The sequence below is a fragment of the Acipenser ruthenus genome, chromosome 30 (assembly GCF_902713425.1).
Source record: "Acipenser ruthenus chromosome 30, fAciRut3.2 maternal haplotype, whole genome shotgun sequence".
In the NCBI taxonomy this organism is placed as follows: Eukaryota; Metazoa; Chordata; class Actinopteri; order Acipenseriformes; family Acipenseridae; genus Acipenser; species Acipenser ruthenus.
In genome coordinates, this window is record NC_081218.1 from 13,846,636 (window position 1) to 13,868,240 (window position 21,605).

Sequence of the window (21,605 nt, forward strand, 5' to 3'; positions counted from 1 at the left end):
GTTTATAAGCACAGTCCTTCAAGTGAATAAATAGGGTCTGAAAGTCAACCTTGACAGCATTGTAGGGACTCGCATAACCTTCTCAAGGGAGTTTGAAAACAAATATAATTATAAGGTTGGTCATTTTTTTGGTGCAGGTTTTTCCGCCCCATTGTTTCATAGCTGCAAACTGACAGCTTCATATCTCTCCTCTGAGGGACAGTAGAGGAACATTGGCGCCACCTGCTGTCCTCATCAGATATTGGGCACTGCTCCAACGACTGCTCCATTCCTGGTCTGTGAGGCTCGTTATTTTTAAAGGATTTGACTTTTAAATGATCACCACAAATGTTTCACTTACGTTTGCTTCTGGAATGTTCATATTGTGAGGTCACAACCCCCCCCCCAGCCCTCCACTAACACACAGGTTATTATTTAGATTGTTGTTGCTTGTTTTATTTTTAATTTTTATATTGTAAAGATAATAATAATAATAAAAAAATAATACCAAAAAAAATAGCTAGCTAGCTTTATCTGAAGAGTTCAATGCTGCAAATAAACATCCCCGTAAATAAATACTGTCAGGGCTTCCTAGTGACATCAGCTGATGTCATGAGTATTGTGATGTCATAGACACACTCTTGAGACACGTTTTCAGACAAATGCAGGCTGGGATTTGGGGAGAGTCGTGTTTCAGCCTGGCAAAGACTGGAGCTCATTGGGTTAGAGTGTCGGAGTCAGACAGATTCGCTCCTTCCAGGACCGGAGGATGGAGCCAGCAAGGGGTGGAGCCACTGCACAGAACTCCTGGGTATGACATCATGGTTTAGCTGCTGATTAGCAGAGCATTACATGGCTAATAAAAGACCAGGAGCTTTACCTTCAAGTGACCTGGACTGAAAGATGTTGAGACTGTGTGCACCTTTCCCAGGGATTTGTATTTTAAAGGGACGACACTTTTTAATATCAGCATTAGTAAAAACAAATGAACTGAAAGCTCATTCATCCATTCAGTACAGCTCAGCTTGAACACAGTGCTGTTTGGTACGTCTACCTCAAATCTCCTTGGTTATAAAAACTCCCTTCCAATCACTGTGTCTCCCACCAGCGGTGTGATTTGTGACACCTGTGGCGGCTTTGTGTAATTGGAGAGTCGATTTTAACCTCATAAAAGAGAAGAATTCACAATGCATCTAACAAGGGTATTTAAAGTTAACCCTTTACTGCCCAGGCTGTGTTCCCATACCTATTGAATGCCTCTTTTCTCAATGGCAAATATATTGGACAAAGGGTTCAAAGGTATAAGACCCGAACCCAAGTAGACAAATGTTATCGCTGGTCTTGTTTCTGATGAATTAGCTGCCGTGGAACGACCTGAAAGCCATCATTCCGGTCAACTGCGGCAGGGTCAGCGTAGTGGACCAGACCCAGGATCTGCTGACCTTCTCCTGCTGGGCGAGGCACCTGAAGAAAGACCCGAGCCTGAAGGACTCCTTCGAGCGGCGATTCCCAGCCCCAGCGGAGGAGAGCAGGAGAGGGAGCAGGATCCCCCATTCCAACTCCCTGGCTCCCTTCTTCACAGCCGGGAAGCCCACCTGCGGATACCGGTACTCCAGAGACACTGACCACAAGAAGAGACGGATAGGAATCCCAGCCTCCAACACTGTCGCGTGGAGAAGTCATTCCACTGAATAAACCCTGAGCCTTAAAACAGACTGCATTCACTGAGAAAGCATCGTGCTTATTGAGTAAAACAACACACCCATTGATAAAGCATCATATTCATCGATAAAGCATCATAGTCATTGATAAAGCATCATATTCATTGATAAAGCATCATTCATAGTCATTGATCAAACATCATATTCATTGATAAAGCATCATAGTCATTGATAAAACATCATATTCATTGATCAAACCTCATAGCCATTGATCAAACATCATAGTCATTGATAAAGCATCATAGTCATTGATAAAACATCATATTCATTGATCAAACCTCATAGCCATTGATCAAACATCATAGTCATTGATAAAGCATCATAGTCATTGATAAAGCATCATATTCATTGATCAAACATCATGGGTTCAATCCCAGGTGGGAGACACTGCTGCTGTACCCTTGAGCAAGGTACCTAGATTGCTCCAGTAAAAACCCAACTGTATAAATGGGTAATTGTATGAAAATGAATGTGATATCTTGTAACAATTGTAAGTCACCCTGGATAATGGCGTCTGCTAAGAAATAAATAATAATAATAAATTAATTGATAAAGCATCATATTCATTGATAAAACATCATATTCATTGATCAAATGTGATTTATCGGAAATGCAACACTGTCCCAATGAAGGGAAAGAGTACATTCTGAAAGTATCTACGCTCCTCAAAAACAATGCTCTGTGTTTATAAATATGATTAAAATCGCAATTACAGGGGGAGGCAGCAGCTGGATCTATAGCAGCTGCTGGGAGTCAGTAATGCAGGTAGCTGTACATTAGTGGAATTACTGATCTTCTCTGTGCTGTGCAGCCCCGTTAATCCTGGCGTGTGGTGTGGCGATGCTCTTACATCCTCCGGAGGTGTAATTAGAACGAAAAGAACAGAACCAGACTGCAGCTGTAACCGCGGTTCAGCCTCCTGATTGGACGAGGGGCAGATTTGAGGTAGTTTAAATAATCGCGATCACGGTAAGAGACGTTTGAGTTCTGATTTACACAAAGACAGCTCGGTCCACTGCTAGAGCTTGTACAGCCTTAGGACACAACCCAGCAATACTATACACTGTGACAAAAACAGATGCATTTGTTTAAAGGACTGATTGCATTTTCCAGTTAATTATTATTATTATTATTATTATTATTATTATTATTATTATTATTATTATTATTATTATTATATTTCAGCTTGCTGTCTGCTTTTCTGAGTCGCTGGTTGCTGACAGGAGGCAGTGAAAGCTGTTCACTTCTCACAATGGGAAACGCCAGCGGTGCTGCGGTGGAGGAAATCACAGCCTGCGAGATTCATCAGTGGTACAGAAAGTTCATGACTGAGTGCCCGTCGGGGCAGCTCACCCTCTACGAGTTCAAGCAGTTCTTCGGACTGAAGGATCTGTCCCCCGGCGCCAATGCCTACATCGAGCAAATGTTTGAAACTTTTGACGTGAACAAGGTAACGGAATCTTCTCCTTCATAAAGCTGCGACTCATTTCAACTCAAACACAAAGGATAGAGTAGTTACGTAGTAGCGAGGGCACAAACTCTGTACTGTTGTGTTTATGATGCATTTTCTTTGGGAGCAGCTTTTACAAAAAAGCTAAAAGTATAGGCAAGCTTAGTGAGGAACAGTGAAACGTGGTATAGCATTAAAAAAAGCATGGTAAACTATACTAAATACGTGATCTAGATAATAGAGAGATCATTTTAAGATTTATTTTAATATCCATCATAAAAAGCTGATGTTAGTTCAAGGGAAAGCATGAATACTTAACTATAATAAAGAAAAAATAAACGTCGTGCTCAGCATTATCAACCCCCAAGCCAGCAATGAACCAGGATCGGATACCTACATGATTCTAAATGAAGCACTGTCGAGTGTTTTTAAGAGAGATGGATAATCAGTTAGGATTAAAACAAGCTCAGTTAATGAATATCTGCCGCTGGGTTAGACTGCGGTAAACAGGGACGTCTCATGCGCTTGGTGCTGTGGAGGTCAGTTAACAGGGAATCCGATTAACTAAGGGGATCCGCTATTTTGGTTTAATCAGGATTTAGAGCTCGGAGGTAAAGACCCTGTAAAGCAGATTTGAAGCCTAAATCCACGGTAATGTTCTGAATCAAATGAAAACTGCTGCTCTAATGAATAGTGAAATTGCTCCATGCCATTTTAACCTGAACGAAGCTGGCGACACATTTCAGGGTCTGTTATATAAACCCCCGATAATGCATCTGTTAATGTGATCTGAAGGAGTTTATAAACACTGTTAGACCGCTATTAATAATCACAGTAACAGGCTATAGCAGTTCCGTGTTAACATGTAAATGCATTATTCACGAGAAACCTTTGAATTACTTGTTAACAAACGTGCACCTGCACTTCAGTCAGTAGCACGCCGTTAATAATGTGTTAATGAGCCCCATGCCAGCCTCTGACCGGACCCCTACCAGTCTAACAGCGCCTCTGTTTACAGGACGGTTATATTGACTTCATGGAGTATGTGGCAGCGTTGAGCCTAGTTCTCAAAGCCAAGGTGGGAAAGAAGCTCAAATGGTACTTCAAGCTCTATGACATGGATGGCAATGGCAGCATTGACCGGGGAGAGCTCCTGAACATTATCAAGGTAAAACCGCTGTAAACTATACTGTATTTAAATGTCAAGCTTGCATTGCAACCCTTTGCTGCCCTGTAACATCTGTAAGCCTTGGATAAAGGCGTCTGCCAAATAAATACATTAATGAACTCCGTGACATCACACAGAACGAGGCCGCAGATCAAAAGAAACACACACAGATCAAATTGAACTTTTCTTTACTAAAAATCACAAACTACTTAAAAAAAAAAAAAAAATTATAATAATTAGGCGATGTCGGTTAGCATCTTGACTTTTTCTTTTGGCTAACATCAGAGACATCAGAGCTGACTTCTGAGTTGTTAAAAATGCAGTTATGCACCACAATGCTGCGTTTTGTGTGAATGGCCATTGGGGGGCGCTACAACAGAGCCTACCGGTCTCACTGATCTCTGCCAAATATGATCTGAGGCTGGCGAGATCAGAGATGGTTTTCCTTATAGTGTTGGTATTTTGCTGCTGTGATTGGACTTTTTATTTATTTTTTAACAAATAAGCTTTCGATTTGAGAATTGTCTACTTGTCCGATAATTTTTAAACGTTTTTTTTTAAAAAAAACGTCCATTCCATTTAGGTCAGATCGCTCCTGTAATCACAAATATGAGCGCGATCTGTCGTCCTAACAGGGGTTACAGTACAGTGCTGTCGTCAGCTGTAGCCAGTGATCATGGAATTAAGAATAGGGTTTTATAGGGAAATATCAGTTACGCTGGCATTGTACTGCGATATACTTAGGCACTAGCTGACCTGGTAAACCACAGCCTTGTGTACAGTGGAGCATTGTGGAAGCCGCGGTGATCTGCAAACTCACTGTAATACGGTACAGGGATCCCAGCTGCTGCAGCTGAAGTTAGGAATACAGGATGTTTCAGCTGTTCCAAGCTGTGGCTAGCGATTCCTTTATCGGTTTCTTCATTTCTTTATTCGACAGGCCATCAGAGCCATTAATGGCTGCAAGCATGACACGACAGCGGAAGAATTCACCAACATGGTGTTTGAGAAGATTGATATCAACAGCGATGGTAAGGAAGCAAGACGCGTGTCTCAATCGAAAGAGGCAGTGGATATTCTGCTGTTTCATTCACTGGAAACCCAGTGGAAGTGAATGGTAGAGAGATGCGTCCTATGTTGTGCTGTCCCATACTTCTTTGTGAGCTCCCCTCCTTGCCCGAGCTTCCCCCTGCTCTCCCTGTGCTTGACTACACTTTGTTGCAGAGCGTTGAAGACCAGCCGCTGTTCAGCTGCGGCCAAACCTATTGCATCAACAACAGTTTTAGGGTTGAGGCATCATTTAAAAACCAAAACCCTAATCTCTAATTTAACATCGTTTGCAATTCAATATGTTTACGTTGTCACATTATTCAGCAGGTTTCATTCGACTTTATGAAGCAAAGTGAGTTCATCCTATAGGGTGGTGCAGAAGTTTGGGTCATAGCTGTAAGATAACAGTCCCACACAAGCCCGCAGAACGCATTCAGTCAGTTGTGTGAATCTAAGCCAGTTGAAAGACCTGCAGACCACGGCCATCCAGAGTTAGCCAGGGTGATGGAGGGTACAGCCCCCTGCCTGGTGTGGGGCAGTCAGTCTGAGCCTTGCCTCTGCTCTGCGTTGCAGGAGAGCTGTCTATGGAGGAGTTCTTGGATGAGGTCCAGAAGGACGAGCTGCTGCTGGACATCCTGACCCAGAGTCTGGACCTCTACCATATCGCGGGCGTGATCCAGAGCAACAGCCAGCCAGAGAGCCAGGAGGAGGAGTGCTGAAGCTGGGAGAGCCCCAGACCGGAGAGGACCCTCCTGTGGAGAAACATGCCTCATATTTCTGACTTGAATCTTTAATGTGTGTTGCGTGTCCATCTGTCGAAATATACCACTAATACTCCAGATTGATCATTTAAAAGACAAGCAGAGGAGTGGTGGTCTCATGACCCTCACTGATGAATGTTAAGCTACACAGCACTGCGCTGTCTCCCCAGAATAGCGAATGATTGCTTCTCGTAACAGTGAAGGGTCACAGGGGCTCGGAATGACCTGCAAGCTGAGCATTCGGTGAGGTTATACTGTAGCAACACATGCCTTGTTTGGACCTGTGCTGTATGAAAAGTTCAAATGGGTTCAAGTCAAACTTGATAAAAAAACCTATATGATGTTTCCTGTTCAGCTTGCTTCTGACTTGTTGTGTATTCTGATAGAAATGACCTTTTAGTTATTCGTTTATGTATTTATTAACGATGTAAACGGGACTGGGGTCTGTATTAATAGACACGTTGCAGTGTATCGCTTTCTGTTTTATAGAAACTGATTTAGAAAGCCACTCTGAGGTTTGCACAGTGAGTGCAGAAAGCTGCTCTGATGCATTTTACAAAGCCCTGTACTCCAAATCGTCATCAGGGTTAGTCTGATGAGAAACAAGAAAACCATTTATTAATAAACGCATGAGCCACCACTCAGAACAACTCACAAACCCCTGCGGCAAATACCTGAGCTGTTTGTTTCTGGTATGGTAACTTTACTGGCTGCATTCCTGTGAAAATGCCATGCTAATTACTGTCTGGAGGAAATAGCTTTGAGAATCCAGCCCTGGAGTCACCTCATCAGCAGCTTCAGAAAAGTGAATTCCATTTTAGTGTGTTTGTTCGCTCCAGCTTTGTGAATGAACGTGTGCACTTTACTGTAGGCAGGATTATGTTCATGTCGGTTCTTTAAGATACAGAGCAATTCCGGTGATTGTCCCAAAGCTCTTCTTGTGTGCTCTGGTGTAACAGATTGGGAGGAGACCGCTGGGCGAATATTATGATGTTTGCAAAGGAAATGCAAACAGTGATCAAACTGCGTTCAAGAATGATTGTGCTTCCAGCAAAGGTTCTCAGATGATGGAGTAGTATTGTAAATATTAAAGTCAACAGAAATAAAGGCAGTAACAAAGCCAGCTGTGGTCTGTTTCCGTGTTTTACTGCGACACTCCCGCTGTTCCCTCGCCCTTTCACTGCGGCTCGGGACAGGATTCCGGAGGGTTCACATCTGCCCCGCAGTTTGTCACCCCCTGCTGGTCGTCCCAGGAACTGCTGGCCGAGGACTGGCACACAGCTGATTCTGTTTCGCCCCTTTTTTATTTTCTGTTTTATCACGTTGACTCTTTTTAACCCCACTTGTGTTTTGCACAGGTGATGAGATGATTAAGGATAAAAGCCCAGAGGTTCTGTAAAATGTTCCTGTGTTAGCTGTAGTGTTCTAAGCAGGCAGTAGCTGGCTCCAGCTGTTACTGTCTCTTGTATCATGGGCTTATAGTTAAAGTTAGTTAGTAAGTTGTCATGTTGTTTTTGTCTTTTCCTGTAAGTCGCCTTGGATAAAAGACAGCTGCTAAATAAACAGATCTATGCAATAATATATGCAATGCGTTACCCCAGAGCACAGATTTGTGGTGACTTCACAAGTCCTCATAACAAGTAACTAGGCCACCCTGATCTGACGGGATTCGCTCCTTTGAGTCATGTGATCTTTCTAAGCTCATGGTAATCCAATGGCACTTGAGCCGTCATTCTGGGGAGAGGTTACACTCCTCAACGCTGCTGCTGTGGACGGGATAGAGGTTAGCCGTTTCTATAACAGGCAGCCCTTTCCTGGGAATAGCGATGAGCTGCTTTCCTCTCTCTAAAACCCAGGCGACAGGGCAGAGCGGGATTATGATTAGATACCTCGTTAGAGGTACGAGGCAGAATGAGTCTCCAGGTAGAAACTGATTAAGAGCAGAAGCAATGAGAGAGAGGACATTTCACGTGTCTTATTTCTGCTTTTATTTTGTTTGATAATTCACCGATAGTGAAAATAGAAATAAATTAAAAAGGTGGACATACGAAATATAATACATACCATATTCTACAATTTAGCATTTCAATGTTAAGAAACATGTGTTGTGTAACCCTGGATAAAATGGTCAATTTTCAATGCTATTTTGTTTCTGCTTTATTAAAACATGCAGCCCTGAAATATCTTGAAATGCCTGTTTTCTAGACCGTGAAATAAGTCAGTTTTTCCCTGGGAAATAAACACAGCCCTGGGTGTAATTAATCTAACACTCGTAGTTCTAGAATCATCAGTGACGCCCAGGTTTAAGAAATGAAATATTCTTTATTTACAGTCATTCACTTTGTACAAAATACTGTCCATTCGCAAAATATCAACCAGCAGGTTTGCTTTTTTTGATTTGGTCCAGAATTGTTCCCTCACAATCTGTACAGTAGATCCGAGCTGTCTGTGGAGTGGAGACTGTTTGAAGTGTTAGCATGGAAGCCTGTTTTAGGAATAGATCCCATCACATTGAGATGAAGGTTTATGTCAGTGTGCAGTATAGCACATTGGAAGTACTGTCAGGCATGGGAAGAAACCGATAAAGCACACAGAATACGGGAAAGAAGGACAAGAAAATGAACATGACCAAGGAATGCAAACCATCGTATAGAAAGGGAAACTGGAGAGTTCAGTGTGGGCGTTTAGCATACTGTTACATGGGGTTGCAAATGATTTGACCACGATCCTGAATCAATCGCTTTCCTCAGTGAAATACATCCTTGTTCCACAGAAAAAACACACGTAAACTTTATGAAAAGGTCCATCTCATTATTTCTCATTGGTGGTCCTTTGATAGCCCTGGTTTTGGGTCATTGTACTGTACATTGTGTTATTTATAGCTGAATTAACACCTTGATCCTAAATGTAGTGAGGCTGAGCTCAAGATAAACCCTTTGCCATGTGTCCACGTGCAGAGACATTTCTCGTCAGTGCAGTATTACGTTTGAGTTGCGGATGACCTGAAAAATGCTGCCTTAGAGAAACTCAAGGAACTGATCTCGATGTGATGGAAGAGAAAGAGAGAGAGGAAGGGGGAAGGGGGGTGGGGGAGAGGAAAAGCAAGCGTTGGGAAGCAAAGACTGCCACGTCATCGCTGAAACAAGAAGAAGGCCACGTGCACACTAGAAGAAACTCTGGAGTGTTGGAGGAGATCCTTTGGAAACACCAATCTTGAAAGGAATGCCACCAATCATTGTAAGAAGTGACAAAAACTGCAAAAAAAATAAATTAATAAACTAAAAAAACAACTCTTGAATATCCAACACTTGGACTGGATCTTTATCGAAATCTGCACAGACCCCTCCCCCCCCCCTTTGAAGACTATTTCACGTCACTGGAACCCCCATCTGTACAGGTAAACATCTATCAACCAGAAAACCTGTGAGACCGACAGAGCAATTATTGCAAAGCGTCTCATTGCCTGGCCACTTCATTAGCACCTGATTGGGTTTGGCACTGCCCTGGTATACCCTGGGTCCCTCGAGGACTCTGGAAGGCAGAGCAATCCAGTGTAATTCAGCATCGCTGTGGATCCACCTAACATGGAGTCACCTGTACCTTGAGGCCGATCACTAAGCCAGCCACTGTGTGAGAATGGCTTGAGGAGCATGACAGAGATCTTCCGTGGCCACCACACCTGCGTGAGCTGGTAACAAGTGGATTAACATCCTGGGAGCCCCTTGCTGAATCAAGGCTGTGATCAGGGTCCTAATAAAATAGCCAGCAGTGTACTTCATAGACATATATGTTATCCCTAGTGAATGTTCTAGTGCAAACACACCTAGGGTTACAATTTCAGAAGCCTGAGATGTAAAACAACATAAAACACCGAAAAAATAAAGCAACAGACCGAAAGGAAAGGGCAGGGCAGAAGGAAGGGGAGCGCTCGGTAGCAAGTCCTTTGGTTTGAGCGCCTTCAGAATAAAGTGCTCTTCCTTCTCTGCGCACTAATCCAGCCTCCCGGGTTCACGTCCATCTGAAGCATCTTCATCACCCACTTGTCTCTCTGCGCTCCGTCAATGAACTCGTCCAGAGAGAGCTGGCCTGCGGGGGGAGAGTCGAGAGAAATCCTGGCAAATCCGTACCTCCTAGAGTGAGCAATCAAACTTCCAAGTAATTGTCACTAACAAAACAATTCTGTAAAGCCATGTTGCACTTCCATCAGAACATACAGCTGAAATGTGCAGTTTTAAAAGAGATGCATATTAAACCACACGTGTATTTTCATTAGAAAACCTCTGGTACTAATGTAGGTTCAAGGAAGTTTATAAACTGTGCATTTGAGACGTATCAAACGAAGCGATGGGCATGGCAGAGGAATTGTATGCCACGAATTTGTTTGCTAGAATTACTTTAAATCCTAGTTTTACTAAATATACTATTGATGGTGATGAAAAGAGACATGCTTACCGTCTCCGTTCGCGTCGACTAATTGGAATATCCTGTCGACGACTTGATCAGGGGTGAGCAGGAGGCAGGCATCGCCCGTCTCCCCATGGCAGGCTTTCTTCAATCGGTATATAGCCTGTGAAACAACACAAGAGTCTTAATACACCGTACAGCATACACCATATATAATACACCACACACCGTATACAACACACCAAAGTAGAGCATCAAACTCAATAATTACCAATTCATTTTCCAAAGATGCTTGACGCAGCGTGAAAGCGCCCACATGCACGAAGCTGCCAGGTAGAGCTGCACAAACTGCTGATTCGATAATTCACATGAGCTCAGGGGCACTGCTGCTGATTGGGCTCATTTACACATCAAGTGAAGAAACAGCTGCTTGGGTTTGCGTGGATCGCTGTTCTCCACAGAGTCTCAGAAAAGCAGCGATCATTACAAACCCAAGCAGCTGTTCACTGGTTTCTCTTGGAATGGTAAACTAGCCTGATAGATACTAATGACTTGTGACCTGTGGACAGCTTATCCAGATAATGGAATTGTTTTCCAAGCACCGTCTCTGCTTATTGCATGATTCCAAGCCCGTTCCAGCACCCTGTTCCCATGCCAGGAGAGGAGTGGATTTGCTGGCAGACATTCAGACAGCTGGGTTTCATTTTAAAGACAGATCTCAATGCTGCTGCCCTTGAACAGCACAATCCTGCCCTCACCTCCAGCATCTCCACCCAAATCCTGCCCTCACCTCCACCATCTCCACCCGAATCCTGCCCTCACCTCCACCATCTCCACCCGAATCCTGCCCTCACCTCCACCATCTCCACCCGAATCCTGCCCTCACCTCCACAATCTCCAGCAGCTCCGTCTTGTCAATGCACCCGTTCCCGTCCTTGTCGTACATCTTAAAGGTCCACTTCAGCTTGTGCTCCAGCTTCCCTCTCAACACCAGGTTCAGCGCTGCCACGTACTCCAGGAAATCAATCGTGTTGTCCTGAGAAAGAAAGAAACAAAGACACTTATCACTGCGCCAGCTTCCAGTTGGACATCATTTTCGGTAATATTTCTTCCTGGTTTTAGAGTACAAACAAAAACTGCCGATGTTGCAGAAGAGCAAGAAAGAGCTACAATGATGCATGCATGGGTGATCTCTGCAACGACCCCGGGTTTGAGGCTCAGTAACATCCATTCTTTGTTTTCTTTTAAGAAACAAATGGGCTGGTTCACGGCTGTAAATACTTTTGTAAATATGTCCCCTTACATTTTCCATTTTTTTTAAAATACATTTTCTAGTTATACAGACAAGATCAAGTTTTCTTTTTAAGAAAATAGTCAGTTAGTATCACAATGGGGAATAAACTTTCCCTTTTTTCCCCCTGAATGAATTTTCTACTCATACAGTGAGCTTGACATATCAGAGAAGCCCCAGCTGTTCCTGTGAGCTCTCCTGTGTGATCGTTGGCTGTGGTTTGCGCTGCACCCACCCCGTTCTTGTCGAAGGCACGGAACATGTTCTCGATGTACTCGGCTGCCTCCTGGTTGTCCGTGACCCCGAAGAAGCCCTTGAACTCGTGCATGAAGAGAGTCCCACTGGGGCACTCCACCACGAACTTCTTATACCACTCCTGGAGCTCGGCCACGCCAATCTCAGCCTCCTTATCTTCACTCAGCTGCTGCCCCATGGCCCGCTGCTCGTCCACCTTTCTTTCTTCAACCTCCCTGTTTATTCCTCCTCCTCCTCCTCCTCCTTCTTCTTCTTCTTCTTCTTCTTCTTCTTCACCTGAAGCTTTCCTCTTTCAAAACCAATTCAAACGAATGTCCCCGTTCTTCTCTCTTTTTCTTTTTGAATGCTCCCTGCTGGTCTTTCTGGTATCCTTTCTGTCTGGCTGCTGCTGCTGCTGCTGTCTGTTCGCTTTCTTCTCGAGATCAGAAGAACCGAATGGCAACAAGCAAAGCACAGAAGAATATCCGCTCCTCAGCTCCGCAGGGACAGTTGTGAGAAGCGCCCGGCTTGTCTCTTTCCATTAAGTTGGCACCAGGGATTTGAGACGTCAGCTGTTGTCAGCCTCAATCAGTACTAAGTTCACTGGGAGATTCCCCTTTTAATGCAATGCGGAAACCTTCCAAGCATTGCTCAGCCTCACCTTTCAAAAGAAAAACGGTTTGCTTTCTTTTAACTTAGCATTCCTTGAGATCTCGTACCACGCTTTCTGTGCTGGCATGCCACTCTGGATTCAGGAACTTTGCTTGAGCAGAACTTCAGCGATATCGATAGCGATATCAGAAGAGGGGTCCCTGATAACCTGGCCTCAGAGACCCTCAAACTGCCACAACCACACACACAGATAAAGGATTCTGTACTGTCACAATTTCAGAGACAGAAAGTGATACTGTAATCGGCACTTAGGAACACATTTGTGGCCCCTCGATGTATATCCTATTGATGTGGCCCCTGGGGTCCACAAAGTGACTCCCCAGTGCTGTCATTGTGCCCCTCATGGATCAGTTATTGCCCTCCCTCCAGTGTCACCCCCTGCTTGTGACTTTTCTTTTTATTAACATGCAACATGGTAGACCACAGAGAAGTGTGGTAAAGCATGCAAAATGCATGGGATAAACATGGGAGTATTTATACAGTAAGAGCACAGCTGCTGTGCAGATTTACCATGGTAAACGTTTCTATGGTGCAGAGCAGCAGCTTAACCAGCTCCCAGCAGCTCAGAAAGTTCACAGTGGAATCTTCTTGCAATTGGAACCCAGTGAGTCACTGAACTCTAATCCTCCAGAGCCGGTAATCCTCCAACGACAGGCTAAATATAGGCAGATTTCACTGAAAACATTACAAGTGTGAAGCTGAGCCAGCCCCGTCGCACAGGGAGAGACACGTGTCACATAGCAATGTCCTGGGGCAGAGAGATGCATCCCAGCGATGGGACTGTGGAAATCCTGATAGCAATGCCAGCATGGGGAACGCAATGGACACACCTTCATCAATGTGCTTTAATTAGGGGCTGATCGGATCAATCTGTACCCTGCCAGGATCAAAACAAAGCTGGATTGTTTGAGAACGGATGTGCAGCTCACTGTGACTGACCCCAAACTGTCACATGTGTCTAAAAAGGGCTATGGGTTCATAATCAAGGATTACATCCCTATTGTTCACATGACAGACAGGTAGATAACTCCCCACTGGACGAAGTATTGACATATCTAGAAACGTTTCATTGTATATTATTATTATTATTATTATTATTATTATTATTATTATTATTATTATTATTATTATTATTATTAATTAGTCATTTAGCAGACGATTCATCACAACTGCTGCTGCAGAGTCACTTATACATTACACATACAAGTTAAAATAACAATGTTAAAATTGTCCTGAATTTATATTGACACCAGTGGACACACTTGTTTGAATCCATCATCATCATAGAGGATTGCACAGCACTGTACTATGATGTGGTTCTAGAGCTTAACACAAGTGCGAAGACCCCTTGTTAAATCTGGATCATATACTCTTATTGCTTCACCATCTGACCATTCACTCATTTGGTATGACCGTGTTGACAGAAAATTATACTTTACTTTCAGCAGAATCTGTGTATAAGGGCTGGAAATGCAGGCACCTATCTGATATGCTGAATACTGTAAAAGATATTGAGGTACATGAGGTTCACACGAACGCGTGCTTTATCTATGTGAAAGGAAACCAGCCACAGTGGCAGCGATTCCTCTGTCCGTTTCTTCTCCTCACGCACCTCGCTTGCCTCTATATTCAAAACGCTGCTGTTGTGTGAAGCTGCATGTTTGGTTTTTGAAATAGGAACACTGAAAACACCTAGCAGCTAGCTGCCCGAATGTAGTGTACAATATGCCCTGCAGGTGCAGATGGATGGGCTGTTCACTGAGTAGTTTAGACAAGCCTTGTGGAAGATGCAGCAATGACTTGATGCAGCACCGAGTCACCTTGCTGGAGTTTGCACAGTGTCGTCACTGCTCGCTGAAGTTCAGCTGCAGGCAGTTTCAGGGCGTGGTCCGCTGGTATCTCCCCACAAGACATATATATACGTGAAGCAGAGACCGGAAACGCGCTTCGTTAGTGAAAAGTGTGCTAGGTGCGTCACCAGGTTTGTTACCATATTTTTAATTTTTTTTTTTTATTGTTTACGAGAGACTAAAAAAGGCAACCTATTTTAACACCAATGCTAGCAATCGCACCTGTAAAAGCAATGTAGATCAATTATATATATATATATATATATATATATATATATATATATATATATATATATATATATATATATATATATATAATGTGGACTACTAGTGCCCAGAAAAGCAGATCTTAAATTGATATATAGCTACACATTATAAAATCCGCCGAGTATTAAAACTACTACTGTTAGTTGTAATGAAAATTATAACAATATGGGTCAACCTTTCCAAAGAACCACGAATTTAACTGGAACAAGGAAAGGACACTGCGAGTTTCGCTCTGAAATCAATAGGCTCAAAGTCTATTCGTCCTGTGACTGTTTTTACAAAGGTGTGTCGCTGCGTGAGACAGCCATGACGTCACCGCAGTACCTGCCTGACTAACAGGAGAGGAAGGGAAGCGGGGGGGAGGCCGGTTCAGAGAGAAACTAAAGTGGGAGGAAAAACACATTTTATCTTTGTCAGTTGTCAGCAACGAGGGGCAGTTGAAAACTACCAAAACGTGAACAACAAAAAAAAAACGGATGATAAGAATTACGATCTTCGGACTTAAAGAAAAATAACTCAAACAAACGGCAGGTTTTGGAGGTGATACCATTGCGTGGAAAAAAACAAAAACTGTTTCCTGGTTTCAGCTATACAGGTAAGAGTGCGTGCGAGTGCTGAACAAACCCAAACACACGCATTTAAAAGTCTGCGAAAGAGATCGAGTGCGTGTTTGTTGATTGTATGCGTCCTGTTGAATAAACGTGTTGGTTCAATATATAACCTTGACCATGTATATTTGTTTTTTTGCTGGACTGGTCGCCGTGTCTTGCGTATTTGACGGGCCGCACAGTGAGCTTCGGTTACTGGAGTGTGTGAAAAACACACCGGGATGTGCAGGAATGGCATGAGGGTTCTGTCAACAAATTTAAACTTCAGTTTACACCCAATGCACTAAGTTAAATAATAATAATAATACTAATAATAATAATAATAATAATAATAATAATAACATGCAGGCTCATTGGTACTGCCTTGTTTTGCCTGTAGTAAATGCAGTTTGATGTTGTTGCTATGTTGATGTTATTTTTACTGTCATTTCAAGAGCAAGTTCTCATTTATTTATTTATTTATTTGTTTACCGAACAAATGAGACTTTTTTTATTTGTATTTATTTTTTTTATATTTTGTGAAAAGAGGCTGCCGTTATGGCAGTTTTATCCATTTCTGGTTTTCCTGTGAGTTTTAATAACACACCTGAGCTTGTTCCCTCCCCACTGTGGCTAATCAAGCTTGTATTAAAACCTGGAATGGGTGAAACTGCTGTGCGATAGGAGTCTTATTCCCGTCCCTGATGATCGCTTATAAAGATTAGCATGGTGAAAGCATTGTAAAGTGTAATGAAGCACAGTGAAAGCATGCTAGCGCATCGGTAAGCATTGTAAATCACAGATAGGTATTGTAAAGCTTTTTTTTTTATATGCACTATGATAAATGCATAGTATAAACATGGGAACACTGCAGAATGGCCATGCAGAGTTACTGCGTTCCGTTTTATAAGGGGCTGCTCGACCGCACTGATCAGTGATTAAGAGACTGCGCTGCCCCTTCCAGGTCATGGCTGTCCACCCGCGCCGAGTCCGGCTCAAGCCCTGGCTGGTCACCCAGGTGGACAGCGGTCTGTACCCGGGACTCGTGTGGCTGAACAGAGAGGCCAAGAGGTTCCAGATACCATGGAAACACGCCACCAGACACAGCCCTCAGCACGAGGAGGAGAACACCATCTTCAAGGTGACGGAGGCTGATTCACTTCATTGCAGGGCAGCCTCTCCTATCACACACAGTTCACATACAATTCTGAAATTTTAAAAATGTGGACCGAAGGTGACATAGGCCAGAATTGATACAGTAGCTAACTTTAATCAGTGAAACCTGCCTCTCTCTCTCTTTTTCTCTCTCTCCGTCCGTCCATTGCAGTTATAAATAACTACACAGCATATTACAAATGCATCGATGTTTTTTAGAAGCAGCAGTCAAGAATATCCTCTGTATTACTTCACAGGACAGTGAATAATGCCGACCGGACTTGGCTCCACATGCCCATTTATTTTAAGCCCTGCTTAACGTAAGAGGGAATTAGTCTGGGCAGCATAGTGGAGTGGGACACAGTGTGCATTCAACAGCACCATCGGTTACTAGAAGGCAAAAACTCAAAGCAGGTTAAGAGCCAGTCACAGCAAGAAACAGGAAGCAACAAACGCTGAACTTTGGCATGTTTGATATTCAGCCCAGCAGGAGCAGCTAAACTAACTTTAGTAATCGGGCATCGTGGCCTGTCATCTTTCATATTTACAAATCCTAGAAAATCTTATTTTCCAGACTAGACTACTGGGGGAAAAAAAAGTGGTTTATAGGGTTAAACCCTCCCTGCACCAATCATGAGTAGCCACAGTGTACAGATAACAAACTCAGGTGTGTCTTATTAAACTCATAGAATGGATCAAACCGCTATGCAATGGGAGTCTTATTCCCATCCCTTCCACCCTACCCAGTACATATAAATCTCTATTTTAAAGCAGTCTAGTACTTGTCCTTTGACTAAAACGCTGGTTAAGAAAGCGGAACTGTTTCTTTGTTTGTATTTGCAGTGTATCTTGTGCTCTTTCCCTTCGCCTAAACCCTGCCCTTTGATATCCTCTTTCTGAGGCAAAAAAAACACATCCCAGTCACCACTAACATACAGGATGTAATAACTTAGCATGACAGAAGACATGCTGGGAGAGAGGTGGTGATGTTCAGCTCATAGCTTTGTCCCTTGCAAGCACACCACTAGCGAAATCTATCTTCTATGTCCTTCTGCGACCCCCTCTTGTCGCTGCTTGTTCTTGCCCCCCCCCCCCCGAAACAAGCCTGTCTCTACCGAACGGCACGCATCCTGTCCGCCAGCCAGCGTGCTCTTGCGCCCGGGTTTTTAATGTCGTGTGATCTTGTGTCCAGGCTTGGGCTCTGGAGACTGGGAAGTACCAGGAAGGGATCGATGAACCAGACCCGGCCAAGTGGAAAGCTCAGCTGCGCTGCGCCCTGAACAAGAGCCGGGAGTTCAAACTCATATACGACGGTACCAAGGAGGTTCCCATGAACCCGCTGAAGATATACGACGTCTGTGAAATCCCGCTGGCCATAGGAAACCCAGGTACGAGCGTCAGCCAGAGGCTGCATTAGAGCCAGCGCGACTCTTGCTGCAAATCACTGCTCTATTTTTAAATGGCCCCCTTTTTCATTAGTTCAGCTTTTCATTTTAAAACTCCTGAAGAACCTGATTTCTTTCCCTGACTTTAATAAAGTTCATTTGAAAAAATGGTTCTTGGAGTTAGACGGTACGTGCTGATAATATATATGACTGTCCTACATATTCTGATCTGTTTAGTCTATATTCTGACATACCTCAGTACAGGTGCAGATCAACAATATATTGACGATTCATAAACTTTCAACGGAAGGTGTGGAAGCTTGCTGAAAGGAGGCCAGCGATGCCCCCTGGTGGTGGTTCTTCATATTAGTTTAGGCAGTAACCCTTTCTGTGTCTGGCCAGGTTCAACAGGGTCCGTTCCCTGGGAGGAGAATGATGCAGAACCGGAGGAAGAGGAGGATGAATCGTTTCCTTACCTGCATGTCAAGGGTGAGCAGAGATTCCCGGAAACGCAGAGACTGGACTGCCTAGATAGTGTTTGTACTGTATTCCCTAGAAAACTTTCAACTACAGCACTGAAGATACTAAAACACAACCAATATTGATTTGATGTACCGTTTTGTGCTTGCTGGTAAATAATAGAACAGTTTCCCACCGCTGATAAAGGAATGAAGCTGATGTCATCTGTCAATCAAAGAAAGCCATTGTGCTCAGTTTATTATATGTACAGTAGCTGCAAAATATGTTGGTGATGTGATACCCTGTTTGTAACCCGAATCGCCCCCACCCCCAGGCTCTGTGTCCCCGATAGACCCTGCCAGTGTCCAGAGCTGTCCCCCTGTGGAGGTGTGGCCGAAGGAGGAGCCGGTGGATATGGAGGTGCCCCCGACCCCTCTTCTTGAGGAAATGTTCAGCTCTCCAGAAATGTGGATCAGCTCCTTGCCTAGTGAGTGCAGTGCTACCCGAGTACCAATGTGTTTGAACTCTGTGCTTATTTAACACAAGAGGCTGTGCTTTTGTTTCAGCAAAACCTAAACTGACCCCCAGATATAATCCTGCTTTTGCTTCATGTTTGTAATGATGATACAATTGCAACTCGTTAGGTGGAAAAAAAGAAAAAATCTGGTACATTGCGTTGAATAAAAGTCAAAATAATACAGTGTGCTGCATCTAAATCGGCTTATCCTGATATCTGATTTGCTCTGGTACATGTCTGGGATAAGTAGATTGATTGAATTATATTTGGTGGATAGCGTTTTACATGAGGACATTTCAGGACTAAAGCTTTGTAAGTTAATGAGTTACTTACAACCAACGTGCATTGAGCTACAGACTGCCCTCTGCAGGTGTATAAGAGTATGTCAGGCTTAACTTTTTCAATAGGATGATCAGTTTGAGCTGGCTCATAGCAATTTTCTAACCGGAGTCGATGTGCCGACTTGTAATGCTCTTCCGCGTGTGAGAAACACACTATGCTTTCTGTTCACAAAGAGTTTAGTAAGAAACGATGAGCCACCGAAGCTGCTGCGGCAAATGTAAATGTGAAACGCTGAGCCCCGTCGCATTGTTCTTGGACAGTGACGGACCTGGAGGTGCAGTTCCAGTTCCGCGGGAAGGAGGCGTGCCCCCCGCTGATAGTGAGTAACCCCCAGGGCTGCAGGCTGTTCTACGGGGACCTGGGGCCCATGGTGAACCAGGAGGAGCTGTTCGGACCGGTCAGCCTGGAGCAGCTGCGCTTCCCGTCCGCCGAACACATCACCAACGAGAAGCAGCGGCTCTTCACCGGGCGCCTGCTGGACGTCATGGACCGCGGCCTCATCCTGGAGATCAGCGGGCATGATATCTACGCTGTGCGGCTCTGCCAGTGCAAGGTGTACTGGTCCAGCCCCTGCGCCCCCAACCCCAACGCGCCCAACCTCATCGAGAGGCAGAAGAAGGTCAAGCTCTTCTGTCTCGAGTCCTTCCTCAGCAGTAAGAACCGTCTGTGTGTGTCTCTCGTCTGTCCAGCTTTTCTGCATGCCCACATGTGCGATGTCCTGAATTCGATTTGTGTTTGTTTTCAGATCTTTTTATGATTCAATTTAGAGATTGAGGCGTAGTACTTTCTTTCTTTCCTTTTTAGTTTTCATAACGTTTTTTTGTTTTAAAACGGAACCTGAACTCACCTGGATTTTCTTGGCTCTTTGTTTCCAGGCGTGATTGCCCAGCAGAAGGGACAGTCAGATAAGCCACCCCAGTTTGAAATACACCTCTGCTTTGGGGAGGAGTGGCCTGATGGGAGACCCAAGGAGAGGAAACTCATCATGGTCCAGGTAGGGAAATACTGTGGGAAAGTGGAACGCAGGGATGGAAACTTGACTCCCGTTTTACGTTTGAAGACACTAATAAAGGTGAAAGCTCTGAATTCTTTCTTTTATAAATCCCCCAGGTGATCCCGGTAGTGGCCCGCATGATCTACGAGATGTTCTCGGGGGATTTCACACGCTCCTTCGACAGTGGCAGCGTGCGTCTGCAGATCTCCACGCCCGACATCAAGGACAACATCGTGGCTCACCTCAAGCAGCTCTACCGCCTCCTGCAGACTCACCAGGGACATGACGGCTGGCAGATCCCACCCGGCACCAATTTGCACCTCCAACAAGCGCTGTCCGCCCAATAACCAAACAGACCCTTATAAAAGTTTGCTGTGGCATCTTACCATGCAGTGTATTTGCTTAAACATGTTTGTGTGTGTGTTTGTTTTTTTGTTTTTCAACCATACTTGCCTATGCTTTGCCATGGTTTTTGCATTATTACAATTTGCCATGCTTTGGCCATTTACAAGAGTCAACTTTTATAAGGGGTCTACATGTGCCTGAAAGAACAGATTCATTAGTGGCATGGTTAGATTTGCAGTGTGAAGTGTGGTGTGGAACCTCTCTAATAATGCAATGTGCTGTGGTGGTAGAGCGAGGATGATAGCGCTAGAATCCGGCTGTCATCACCAGAGTTTTATTGCAGAAATGACTTTATAATCACCCTGCAGCCTGTAGGAATTTCTTTCGGGGTTAGTGGTGTCAAGTGTAGAGTGAAGAAAAATAATGATTGCTATTTTAATTGATACGTTATTAATAATGTGTTTTTTCAAGTGTCATAATTTTATTGCTTTTTTTTTTAGACTGTTTTTGTGTAATTTTTTCATCATGTAAATTGAAAGTTAATACAATGCCTTTTTGTTTTAAGGAGTGCATGTGGTTTTTAGACAGGTGTGTGTTTTGAATTGAAATGATGAAGTGTTGATGGTTCTGATGCAGTAGGATCCCTCTTGTATGACCTGAGTGAAGTGAGCTGGTCATATTAACAGGAGCTCTCCAGGCTCCAGATTGGAAGGGACTGACAGACAGTCCCACTTGTTATATGAAGCTGGTCACAGGGAGGGTGTCTGCTGTGTTGTTGTTGTGTGTAAACTGGTCAATGCCTTGCTTGTATATCAGATTGAAGATGCAATATTCAAACAATAAATACTATTTTACTTAGCTCTAACATGTGGGTTCTTTTTTGCATTGTAACCAGCTGCAGTTCCCCAGGTTTATGATCTGTGCCCATGTAGGAAAAAAAAAAACATTGTTAATGCGGCTTTAACTAGACCCCC

The 21,605-nt window shown here is 43.9% G+C and overlaps 3 protein-coding genes across 5 annotated transcripts; 2 read left to right on the top strand and 1 right to left on the bottom strand.

Annotated features, from left to right (window-relative positions):
* The first annotated feature begins 2,676 nt into the window (after positions 1 to 2,676).
* On the top strand, positions 2,677 to 7,252 carry LOC117965958 (guanylyl cyclase-activating protein 1-like). Its single transcript, XM_059004952.1, has 5 exons — positions 2,677 to 2,812; positions 2,886 to 3,150; positions 4,169 to 4,318; positions 5,259 to 5,349; positions 5,942 to 7,252. The coding sequence occupies exons 2-5, from the start codon at positions 2,953 to 2,955 to the stop codon at positions 6,085 to 6,087; spliced, it is 585 nt and encodes a 194-aa protein (XP_058860935.1). The 5' UTR covers positions 2,677 to 2,812; positions 2,886 to 2,952; the 3' UTR covers positions 6,088 to 7,252.
* A 1,179-nt stretch (positions 7,253 to 8,431) lies between these two features.
* Positions 8,432 to 12,907, bottom strand: LOC117426985 (guanylyl cyclase-activating protein 2-like). 2 transcript variants are annotated; one of them, XM_059004951.1, is made up of 4 exons: positions 12,060 to 12,907; positions 11,420 to 11,569; positions 10,582 to 10,696; positions 8,432 to 10,259 (listed from the first exon to the last, which is right to left on the bottom strand). In XM_059004951.1, exons 1-4 carry the CDS (start codon positions 12,255 to 12,257, stop codon positions 10,162 to 10,164), a joined length of 561 nt encoding a protein of 186 aa, XP_058860934.1. In that variant the 5' UTR covers positions 12,258 to 12,907; the 3' UTR covers positions 8,432 to 10,161. The 2 variants fall into 2 exon arrangements, with proteins under 2 accessions (XP_058860934.1, XP_034766993.2); XM_034911102.2 differs by having other exon boundaries at positions 8,432 to 10,215; positions 12,060 to 12,575.
* A 1,678-nt stretch (positions 12,908 to 14,585) lies between these two features.
* On the top strand, positions 14,586 to 21,496 carry LOC117964409 (interferon regulatory factor 6-like). 2 transcript variants are annotated; one of them, XM_059004807.1, is made up of 8 exons: positions 14,586 to 14,711; positions 16,399 to 16,575; positions 17,782 to 17,977; positions 18,377 to 18,463; positions 18,768 to 18,920; positions 19,553 to 19,945; positions 20,168 to 20,286; positions 20,403 to 21,496. In XM_059004807.1, the coding sequence occupies exons 2-8, from the start codon at positions 16,402 to 16,404 to the stop codon at positions 20,631 to 20,633; spliced, it is 1,353 nt and encodes a 450-aa protein (XP_058860790.1). In that variant the 5' UTR covers positions 14,586 to 14,711; positions 16,399 to 16,401; the 3' UTR covers positions 20,634 to 21,496. The 2 variants fall into 2 exon arrangements, with proteins under 2 accessions (XP_058860790.1, XP_034763649.2); XM_034907758.2 differs by lacking the exon at positions 14,586 to 14,711 and adding an exon at positions 14,906 to 15,442.
* Positions 21,497 to 21,605: the final 109 nt, after the last annotated feature.